General features: G+C 39.0%; 1 protein-coding gene across 3 annotated transcripts in view; it reads left to right on the top strand.

The window, feature by feature from the left end:
- Positions 1-11,203, top strand: part of atg5 (ATG5 autophagy related 5 homolog (S. cerevisiae)) — a 32,860-nt gene extending 21,657 nt beyond the window's left edge. For 2 of the 3 annotated variants that reach the window (XM_023425504.2, XM_087179084.1), the window contains exon 8: positions 9,407-11,203. In XM_023425504.2, coding sequence (XP_023281272.1) covers positions 9,407-9,543 — 137 coding nt within the window. In that variant the 3' untranslated portion in view covers positions 9,544-11,203. Of the gene's footprint in view, positions 1-6,808; positions 7,013-9,406 lie in introns of those variants that run through there. The other variant, XM_087179085.1, reaches the window with a different exon arrangement.
- The last annotated feature ends 623 nt before the right edge of the window (positions 11,204-11,826 follow it).

Raw genomic sequence — 11,826 nt, 5'->3', positions numbered from 1 at the left:
CCCCATCACAGTCACATCTGTGGTACAGCCCACTCAGTATTGGCAGACTACCCTCACTGACTGCATCGGGAGCCAATACAGCTTGTGCTCATCAAACGGATCGGCGCACTTCAGAGCCCGAAGGGGGGATGTGTAGGTTTCAGTGGCTGTTTTGATACAGCAGATAGCGGGTCATGGTTCATGTGCGCGGGCGTGTGAGATGTGTACCAGACAGGGGAATTCAGGATGCCTTGTTCTATGACTCGCTCTATTGTTGATTAAAATGTGGTCAGCTGAGATCTTCTGTTTTCTAATTCTGTCCGTACGGTTTTACTGTAAAAAGGCTGCAATGGTTTTGGTGGAATTCGGGGAGAGATCTCAGCTTTTCTTTCTTTCACACTTACAAATGGAACATTTGGAAAAACATGTTGATATCCTCACAGACAGTTATATTATTATGTCGTAGTGTTGGAAATATTAGAAATGGACTTTTACTAATAAAGTCCAAAATCAAGTGTGTCTCAGAGGATTTTATACCTCGGTTCAGAAAACCTACACAAACGATAGTAGGGCTGGTTTAGAACATCTTGACACTTACTGAAGTGATTCATAATGGTGTTTACCTATTCTTTGATCAAATAGTTAGTTTGAATCAAGAAATCACCAAATTTTGACTGTTTCTTCTTCTTTGACAGCGAGAGCCAAGGCGGGAAACCTTATGTTTTCAGGTTGTCCGTCCATCCGTCCCGCCAAACGTCCATTTGTCCCATTCTCATGAAGGTGATTTCCCAGGAACAACCTTGAGGGAATTTCTTCAAATTTGTTGCAAATGTTACTTTGGACTAAAGGAACTTTTAAACCGATTAGAAATTTGGTGGGCAAAGGTCAAAAGTCGCGAAACATAAAATGATGAAGTGATGACATTTATATATCCAAATGGTAAAAGGTCAACTTCACCTCACCTCACATTATAAACACTTCTGATCATTATTCAACGCTGTAACTCGGCAACAGAAGGAGAGATTGTGACCATATTTTCTCTAAGGCTGTAATTCTAGTTTATTTTAAGTTGCGTTTAGACAAACGTTAAAATGTGAGAATAAAATGTCAGAACTTTTCCGTGTTTTTTCGAAGGTCAAAGGTTTTGTAGAAAAAACAGTATTCAAAACTCAGTATAATATACAATAAAATTCTTACAATATCCAGCCCTAGATTCAAGATGTGCAGACATGCATTAGGTGTTGACAGAAGTAACAGATTTATTATATGAAGAAACAGAAATTCAATTTAGAAACTGGAATATAAAGCACCTCAATTATAATATCAAGTATGTATTTAATATTATAAGTTTAAGGAAAAGTCTGCTCTCTACCTTTAGCCTGTGGGTTAATTAAAGCATAGTCTGCATTGACATGTGATCTAATCTGTGGAGCATTTGATGTATTTCTATATCTACAGTTGGTTCTGTATCTTGAGGGTGTCGGTTTCCTGTGGGGTTTTTTTTTGTTATTGTGTTCAACACCATTGTGTTGGAAGTTTAAATGTGGATCGTTGGTGGCTACTCAACCAGTAGTAACATTGGAAGACGTGGACGCATTCAGAATGTCGTCGCATGCAAAATGTAAGCTACAAATTTATTATAAACCTCCTGGCTCCTCATTAAAAAAAGAAAAAACAGGCCAAATATTTGCTGGTTCTAGCCGCCCAGATGTGAGGATTTGTACATGCAACTTAAAGACGTTACTTTGACCTCTGGGACACTGTAACAGGCATTTTTTTTCATTTTTCATTTTTATAGACGAAATGACTCGTTGATTTATCAAAAAAAAAAGAAGAAAAAAAGCCCCACTCGTCAGTCAGCCAGAATAACCAGTCAGTCAGTCCGACCGACCAGCAGTGTGTGTTTGGCTTTGAGGAGAGCGCTGCATTGTGGTCTTCCTAAATAGTGGTTGGCTTCGCTCGACTGACAGAACATGTCGTCTTGGCCAGCAGTCGTGCACCACTCAACCGCAGGGTGTGTGTATCTGTGTGTATCTGTGTGTGTGTGTGTGTGTGTGTGTGTGTGTGTGTGCGTGTGTCAGTGGATGAATAAGTCCAGTTTTATACAGTTACTGTTTTCCAAAGCAAACCAGTTATCAATAATTCACTTGTGGTTGGGAGGAAGTGCGTTGAATCTACTGTTTGTACAGTAAACTTTACTCAACTCTTTCAAGCCACAGGGTTTCTCCGTCTCATGAAATCCTCCTAAACATCTTAAAATATTTTTAACATGTAATAATTTATTTTTTTGTTTTAATGTAAAAGCTTTGGCGAGATTTCTTTTTTCGGCCTTTTTCCCCCAGCAGGTCAAAGGTCACAGGCACCACAGTATTTAGTATAAGGTTTCCCAGACCTTCTGAGTCTGTCAGGGATGCTGGTTGTTCAAAACTAAAGTAATTGATGATCGTGCCTTAATAATTTTATGGAAAGCAAAAGCTGGAACCACAGCGGAAGGATTGGTGGTATGGTGGAAACATTTACTTGAAGCCATTAAAAATGCGTCACTCTGCGTGTAAACGATCAAACTTGTTTGTTCACCTCAAACGTGGTTGTTCCTGCTGTGAATGGTCAACGCTGTCATGCTCTAATGAATCACAGAACTGAACATTAGTCAAATTGGGAAATCACCTTTAATGTTGTTATAACATTCCTCAGTAGCGTCTTGTTTTACATGACACGCGTGCTGACGGCTTGCTGCACCTGTGCGTTTGCGGATTCACAGGAGGAGTTGAACTCTCCGCCCTTATTGTAATGACCCTTGTTTTTCCTGTGAAGTAAGAGGTTACTGTTCTTGTCAAACTGCCGGCTGACGAGGCATTTGCTACTGGGAGGATTTATTTTTTTAATCTTCTTGAGTGTTTGATAGACATCAGTGAGTGAGTGGAACCCGACGTAAACGCCTCAACTTCAGGACTTCCCTCCCTCCCTCACAACTTTAGCTGAGCAACATAATCTGATTAAGATCTAGTCATTAATTACTACATAAGTTTTTATATAACTCCTTTTTCTAGCTCTCCTGTTGCTCATCAGCAACATCCACTGAAACATTTTTCTAAAACCTTACCAGATGTTACTAGAATTACAGAGAATACATTTGGGTTGATGATGAATCCCTAGCTTACCGGGTCGTAACAAAAACGCCTTTCAGTACCTAATTTCTGATCACAGAGTCGTAACATTTTCATAAAACTTCCCACATGACACACGTCTGAATTTAGTGCCGTCAGATTAAAGTAAAGGCCGCGGCAGCACAAGCTTAGAGACTCAATGCACGTCGTGTTCGCCTCATTAAGAGTAATGCATCACTTAATTATTAGTGTATGTACTATATTTATTAATATTGATGATAAAAACCTTTTCAAGAACCAATAAAACATTGTGAATAAGCCAATTTTAGATTCAACTAACAAGAGAATTTAAGAGTGGATTTGCTCACAGTGGTCATTAATTAAAGGAGTAGTCCAGCAGTTTTAGTATTGCATTCATAAAGTCTGGTCAAGGTGTTTTGAAAAGTGCTTCGCAGTACTTGGTTTCTTTTATGAGACTTGTGTAAGACCTCCTCTGCTTGGAAAACACTCATTTCCACACCCTCAGTGTGTAACACAGGCTTAACGTTAAAATTCTTCACTCCAGGACCAGAAGGAAATAACCGTTGCGACATAATTTGACTGTGTAATTAGTGTTTTCTGAGGTTGAGAAGAACTCGTCATGATACGCAAACGCAACATGATGAGTAAAATTTATGGGAAAAGTACAATATGACAATTCTACCAGGTCATTTGTTTAAAAATGCTGATTACACCTTCAAATAAAAGAATTAATTAAAAAAAATCCTTTGAAGACATTTCTGTTGTGTTCTGTTGCCTTCAGGTCACGTCAGAAATGTCAGATTTAAGTGCAGCCCCACCTTCAGCTACCAGCTTACAAAATGGCTCAATGGTAGATTTTTTTTTTTTCTTCAGCTGCCAGTAATACAGTAGTAGAATGTGAGAGGATTGAAAGTTTGAAAGTTCACTCATTAACATTACTGGAAATGGTAATAGCAGCTCCGTTTCCTTCTAAGACAGAAGAAAGAAAAGAACCGCCTCTCTGCCACGTTATTTGTGAAAAAAAAAAAAAAAGCAAAGGAAAAAAAATAAGAAGATTTTCTTTCTGCTGTCTCAACTTTGTGACTTAACAAGTCTCAGCTGTTCTGATGTCGCGGCTGTTAACAACGTGTTTATTGCAGGAATTCACACTGAGGATGATGACCAAAATACGATAAACCATGCGGCGCAACAGCCGAAACTGACCTTAACCGTGTGGATGTGAGCGTGAGACTGTACATGTGTGTCTGGGTGATGAAGGCGCAGGTGGCTAATGTGATGAGCCACAGTAAAATGTATTTGAGTGGGCTGTGTGTGTGTGTGTGTGTGTGTGTGTGTGTGTGTGTGTGTGTGTTTGAGTGTTTGAGAGAGAGCGTGAGTGTTTGGGGGCGTAGCCCTTTGCGAATTTCCCCCATTTCTCATAGTGAGATTGTGACAACACGCCTTCTCCGCCCACCTCTGCCTCGCTGTTGCCAGGCAAGACGGAGGCTAAAGGTTAGTGATGGGTATGAAACACCACCCAGAAATGGACTGTGTGTGTGTGTGTGTGTGTGTGTGTGTGTGTGTGTGTGTGTGTGTGTGTGTGTGTGAGAACCAGAGAAAGTGTATTCTCACTATTGCTGTTATATAGGCAGGATCACACCTTTTACTTTCTGTGCTTCTGAACTGAACTGAAGATTTTGTAAAGATTTCAATCAGATCACCTCAGTGTTAATCAGCTCATTTGAATTTATCATCTCTTAAACGTTTTAAAGCAGTGTCACACTAATAAATTAAATAAGCAAAAAACTATATATAAAAAAAAAAAAAAAAACCCAATAAAAGCACAAATAGTAACTGATAAAATAAATTGTAATTGTAGGTAAATAAAGCGGATTATTGCTAATTATTTTCAGCTTTTACCAGATTTTCCAGGATGGTTATTTTTAATGAGGCATATCAGTTTACACATTTTCTTTTAAAACCTTCTTTTAAACCTGAAACCAAGTTTTAAAACCCATTGTAATGGATCAAAATGTTTTTTCCAGGAAAAATAAAACTGCAAAGCACAGTTAAAAGAAAACAAGCTCCTCTGGTGGAGAGAACAACAGCAGATTGTCCTTCAGCCAGATTTTAAAAATGAAACAACCTGTTAAATGTCACAGTAATTGCATTGTTTGTGGTATTTTTATTATTCAAATGGCCTTGGATGTTTTTTTTGTTTCTTACATATAAATACCAAAAGAATTTAAATACAAAAAAATGGTTGAAATGGTTGAAATACCAAAAATAAATTAATACCTAAATAATCCACAAATTAAAAAAAAGAAACAATAAAATTAATAATTTCTGCAGTTTTTATTTATTTATTTATTCATTCACTCACTCACTCACTCATTCATTCATTCATTCATTCATTCATTTATTTATTTATTTATTTATTTATTTATTATTTGCACACATAAAACATTACAAATATGTTGTATATAGTTTTTTTTATGGAGAAAATGTGCAGGTGAGGTAAGAAACCCATCTAGGTCTTTTGTTAAACCTCATCTCGACATAAAATATAAAATTACATCATACAAAAATGAGAAAGAAAGAAAGAAAGAAAAAAGACAGGAAGAGAGACAGAGAGAGAAAAAAGAGTTCATTGCAGTATTCAAATGCCCTCTCATTAATTTTAGCACTTTATTAAATCATTTCCTTCTGTCAGGTTACATGTACGGTAATACTCCTGCTCTTCTTACAATTACTCAGTCTTCAGCTGCTCCTCACCTCCGCTGTAGTTGAGAGGAAATCATGTTGCTACCGCCCGAAGTTTAGCTGGTTCCTCTTTTTTTCTTTTTTTTTTTTTTTTTCGCGCTTGTGGCTCAGTGGTTTTAGTGCAGTAAGACAACGATGCAAATAAGTTGACACATTAAAAACTTCTTACCGCTTCATTTTTAGGTTGTTTCTAAATTTAGCAAAAACATTAGGGAGGTTAAATTGTCAGAATTTTTGTTCTTTTTCCAACCCACCAACAACCAAGAAAGGTTAATCACCCTTTACCAGGCACTGCATGAACAAGAAATAAATAAATACATAAATAGAATTATATTGTCGCTAAATTTCCATTACATTTATTATGTTATAAATCCAGAATATTTTCAGTTTTTGAAAGAATTGGGGTTTCTCCTCCCTTCACCTGCATGGCTTCTACTTTGCTCTTGTGACCTTGAAATTGTCCTGAGCAGCTAAAATCAATCAATTATCATTTATTTTTTAAATTCAGGAGCTGAAATCAGTCTCTTCACCTTCTGCCTGTAATTCTACATCCTGCATTCACCAGCCTTCCTGCATTAATCAATCCTCAGTTAAATGAGCAGGTGTAATATGAACCTTTTCCTTTTTAATTGTCCTGCAGAGACTAATTTAGCAGTTAGAATATCACAGATTCTGTTTGGGTTTTTAATCTAGCAGTCACTCTCTGAGGATTATTACTCTGCTGTAGCCAATGCTTCCCAAAATGTAGTTTAAAAAAACTATTATAGTTGGTATATTAGCAATACTTATTACGTTTTTAGTCCTGCATCCACCAGCAGAGGCAGCCCATCCGCCCTGAACCTCCTCCACCCACCTCTGGCCTAGATGTGCACATCTGTAAATTTTCATACGGCTTTTGTCGAGCACATTTCTTGCACCGCTTTCCTGACATTAGTTTCGTGCATGTTGCTGTTTGCCAGCCACTCAGCAGGTGTAGGGCGGCGCCACTTCTCAGACCGACAGTTAGCGCTCTGCCTCAACCGTCCTCCTGATATTACGTGGAACCAGAATGTCATCTACAAGGTGGGTGAGTTAGGGTTAACCTGTGTGTGTGTGTGTGTGTGTGTGTGTGTGTGTGTGTGTGTGTGTGTGTGTGTGTGTGTGTGTGTGTTTTTGTGTGTGTATGAGGTCAAGGGTGATAGACAGGAAAAGGCCCGTCACTGTCTGCCTTTCTCACGCACATGCACACATCCTGGTAGTTTGAGAAAGTTGCCATTAATACCTTAAAACTTGAATTGTATTTATACATATTAAAGTATTTAACACATGTATTTCTATTTTTAAATAATTATTTTCAAACTTGAATATAAACTAAAAGCATAAACTCCAATTTCTGTGTCTGAGAAAACAGCTGCATTAACTGTTTTCACATTAATACACTCGTTAAACGCAGTTTCTGTTTTACAGCTGATCAAAACATGTGTCACCTTCCGGTCTGTTCGCTGCAAAACTGCAAAAATATTTATACTGAAACATGAATCAGTTGAGAGGTGAGATTAAATCCCTTTTTTATCTTTAAACAGGTGAGCGTTTTCTAAGCTTTGACTTAGTTTCTAGTGAAACCAGAGTCAATATGTAAACACACGTCACTTGAGTTTTGTTTGAAAAGATGTGCATCAGACTCAAGTTCAACCACCTGAACTCATCTGCACATTTATTACAAAGAAATACAAAAAACAAAAAAATTGAATTAATCCAGACTAAATTGGCACTATAGATGGATTTATACATTTATACATATTTTTGTATAATTTAAAACTACAAGACTTCAATAGTCAAGTGATGTAAAGCTCAGTAATAGAAAATGAATAGTTTTTGAGCATGAGATACTTCTGTAATTGACTTTAAAGAGCGTGTGGGGGAGCTCTAAATAACAATATATATATAACCAACAATATATAAGCAACTCTTTAAATAAATATGTTGAAATAATACATTTGAAAATATGTGTAACAAATACCATGGTATCTCCAGACTTGAAAAGTCTTAAAATGTGTAAAGTTCATTCTCTAAAGTCAAAGCCTTGGTCTTCAAAAAGCATTTTTCTTTTCTTCTTTTTTTTTAATGTTCTTTAACCTTTTTTTTTTTTTGTTTCCTGTAGTTTGTTTTGTCATGCAAGATTAATCATCCCTTAACAGGCCAACGCTTATTTACTTTTTACTTTTAAATGTTGATTTTTATTAGAGAGCGGTCGTGGAGAGATGACGGGAAACAAGGTTGAGAGAGAAGCTACAAAAGTCCCACGGTGACTGAAAGTGAAGAAGAGGCTGCGATGTGTTGGTCTTTAGGAGTCGAGCTCCAAAATGATGGATCCTACATTTCCCATAATGCAACCTAGTGGTGTCTTTGATTTGACTCATCTCAGCCTGACCGGGTGTGACCCTGTTTGTAACACGGGTTTTATGCTAATTTGTGTAATTTTGCTGAGACTTGGCGAAGCTCCGCAGCCTCAGAGACATTAGAGAAGTCGTCCCGCCCCTCGTGATCAGTAAAATGATTCTCGTGGGAAACTGGCAGCGTGCACCTTTGAAAACATTAAAGCAAGGCCCCTCAGTGCAGCCAGTGTAGTTCCAACGTTCAGTCTCTGTAACCGTCAATAAAACCATATCAGAAAATCTGCTCAGAAAATCACACAGCAACGACAGGCCGAGAGGTTTTTTTTTTTTTGAGAGCGCCGCTGATCACAACGGATGATCTGCGGTCGTGGCCTTTCAGCGGAGGGCGGGCTCAATCACAGGAGGCTATTGGGCCGGACAGACACACACACACACACACACACACACACACACACACACACACACACACACTTTTACACTCGTACTTTCTCTCTCTCTCTCTCTCTCTCTCTCTCACCCTCACCCACCACACCCGTGGTATTACTGTAGTCTCTGATGTGGTCTGCCTCACCTCATGCTACCATCTCTTCTCTCTCCAACATTGTTCCCTCAGTCTTTGTCTTTTTTTAAACTTCTCTTTCTTCTTTTTCTGACTTTGTGTCCTTCACTCTTTTTTCTCCTTCACTTATTTTCCTCTTTTCATGCTTTCTCTTCTTTTTCTTCTTTTATTTCTCTCTGCTGCTTTTTATGAGCTTACTCATTTCCTCCTCTTCACCTTTCGTTTACCAGTTTGAATTTTCTCTTCCTCCCTCCTTTTCATCTCTGTTGTCTTCTCTTTTCTTTTTTCTTATTCTCTTTCTCTTTTGTCCTCCGTCATATCACTCTCTCCCTCCCTCCTTTTCATCTCTGTCCTCTTCTCTACCTCTTCTCTTTTCTTTTTTCTTATTCTCTTTCTCTTTTGTCCTCCGTCATATCACTCTCTCCCTCCCTTCTTTTTCCTCTCTGTGGTCTTTCATTGATTTTTTTTTCTCCTCAATCTATCTTCTCCCTCACTTTCTTTCATTTTTCCACTTCTTCTAATATAAATAAATAAAGAACTGATTAAAAAAACTTCCTACATACTAACTAATGAATCATTATTGATATAACATCATTATTCTCTCTCTCTCTCTCTCCGTGCAGGTGAGCAGAAGCGTTACCAGGTGATGATCCACGGCATCGAGCCGCTGCTGGAGACTCCTCTGCAGTGGCTCAGCGAGCACCTCAGCCACCCCGACAACTTCCTGCACATCTGCATCATCCCCACCCCCACCGACTGAGGTCGCGCCCACCCGACCATCACCATCACCGTGACGACCGACTGACCACAGCTGAGCCACCAGCCAGCTCTCAGATGTCCCAGGAAACGGTAGCTCTTGACGGTGGAAACTCAGAACTAACAGACTCTTCGCTGAGAAGGAGATAAAAGATGAAGAAAGGATGTGAAGGAGGTATTTCACAAACCTCCTTTTCCATCTTGTTTACTTAGATTTCTACTCCTACTTCCACTACTGCTCCTCTTTTCCTCCTGGGAAAACTTGTTTTTAGGACGAAAAGATCTTCTCTTCCTCTTCAGCTCCCACAAGAAGAGGAGATTTCTTTAGGTGAAGAGATGGTTGAATGAGCAGAGGACCTCTAATTTTTCTACTCCGCCGTCTCTTTTCCTCCGCCGACAAAAACATCTCCACGGGAGGAGAAGAGGAGGGTCCCCTCGTTTTCTCCATCCTGGTATTCATCCTTTCTCCCCAGCTCATCCAAGATAAAGACTGTCCTGTCGACAGGGAGAGACACGTTTTGTTTGGGGTTTGGGGGAGAGCGGTGCATCGAGTCCTGCTGAAGCTGCCTTAGTTACTACGGTTATGCATTTTTATTATCATCAGCAGCCTCATCATCATCATCATCATCCACTCTTGAGTTTACATCGGAGCCTGGAGAAATGTTTACCAGGCGACTTTTTCTGTTGCTTAGTTTTGCTTGGATGAACTTTTTTTTTTTTTGGTGAGCTTGAATAAGAAAAGGACGGTGACTGATGACATCTGATCTGACTCCAGTGATCCCAGCACACACACAGGAGCTGGTTTGGACTAAAAGCATCATCACTGAGACAAACTGGCACTGTCCCTGAATTAGCATTAACTTACAGCTTTAACAGCATTTTTACAACGTCTTCATTTCATAGTTGAAATAATCTGGATGGACACATGGTCCTCGGTACTTCACGGGGTTCTGCAGCTATCAAAACCAAATGGATGAAGTGAAACCGACCCGGTGTTTCGAGCTGGAAACGAGGCTGCACTCGTCTGTTTTTAAACATTGTTTTGTCGTTTTACCGTTTCTGCAGAGGACAACATGGAGATATGAGTTTATTGACGGGGGTTATATTTGAGCAACATCGAGCTATTTATGAGGCAGAGCGTTTTTGTGCAAGGGGTCGTGGGAAATAACTTCACACGTGTTTCCAATAGCAGGTGTTGATTTCTCTCCATCAATACAACACAGTTAAATTGTTTTACTGTCTGTTTTTGTCACATTTGGCTCCGGCCTCTTTGTCTGCTGCCAAACTTAAACGAGCATCTGGTTTTGTTTGATTTCAGCTTAGATGGAGAGACATCAGGAGCGTTTAGCATGAAGTCTGCAGGCTGACACGTCCTGTCTATTCTTTCTGTGTCAGAAACAAAACGGGAAACAAGCTGATGTGACTTTTGACAGAGCGCTAACTTTTGGCTTTGGTTGAGGGCTGCCCACATCAGATTACTTGGCTGGACCATAATTAATTTTTTAATCAAAGTTTGCGTCTTGTCTTCTTCTTCTTTGTTTTTCTTGTTTTGTTTTGTTTGTTTTTTTACGCATCTGTTCATACTGAAATAAAATGACACTTAAAGCATTCGGCTGACACTGTTATCCAGAGTGACTTAAATAAAAGTGAGCTGATTGAAATAATTCATTGTCAAAGAATCTAGTTATTGATCGTGAGGGCAAAAATGACACAGACTTTGTGTAGACGTGTGCATTTCAAGAGCTGTTTGTGGCTCATTTTCACTTCACTGCAATATCAATTCATTTATTTACTGTATTTCTCAGTTGAAATGTGTGTACGTGCCGTCAGCTCAGCCTCAGTCACCTTCACTTTCCAGCAAGGTGAAGGTGAAAATGAAATTGAAATTATCACCTTCCTTACTTATTAAAGCTTGGAGTCATTTAAAGGTTTTTCGGTGACGATAACAATATGTTACCTGAGTTTCAGTAGCGATACCAAAACAAAACTGGTTCTTAACACGAACAGCTGCAGAAGAAAAATTTGCATAAACACAACTTTAAAGGGTCCCGTGTTAGGAAATTTAGTTTTTCTTTTCTCTCAGTTAGCTCGAGCATTGGCAAAAAGTCGTTCAACCAAAAACTGCTCAGAGTGACGTAACCAAGGTAACGTGTACACTATATTTGGAAGGAGATGTTGCTGTCGACATGAGGAACTATTTTAACTACTTTAAATCGGGAAACATTTAGTCGAGGTAAACCAGACGGAGAGTCTTGACTGAGTCAAGTATCGGCAGCTATTGATATTC

Source organism: Seriola lalandi, unplaced genomic scaffold, assembly GCF_002814215.2.
Source record: "Seriola lalandi dorsalis isolate HSWRI2012SDOR001 ecotype SW California unplaced genomic scaffold, Sedor1 jcf7180002054782, whole genome shotgun sequence".
NCBI classification, from domain to species: Eukaryota; Metazoa; Chordata; class Actinopteri; order Carangiformes; family Carangidae; genus Seriola; species Seriola lalandi.
The sequence above is the reverse complement of the archived record's forward strand: the minus strand, read 5'-3'. Positions and strand labels throughout refer to the sequence as shown.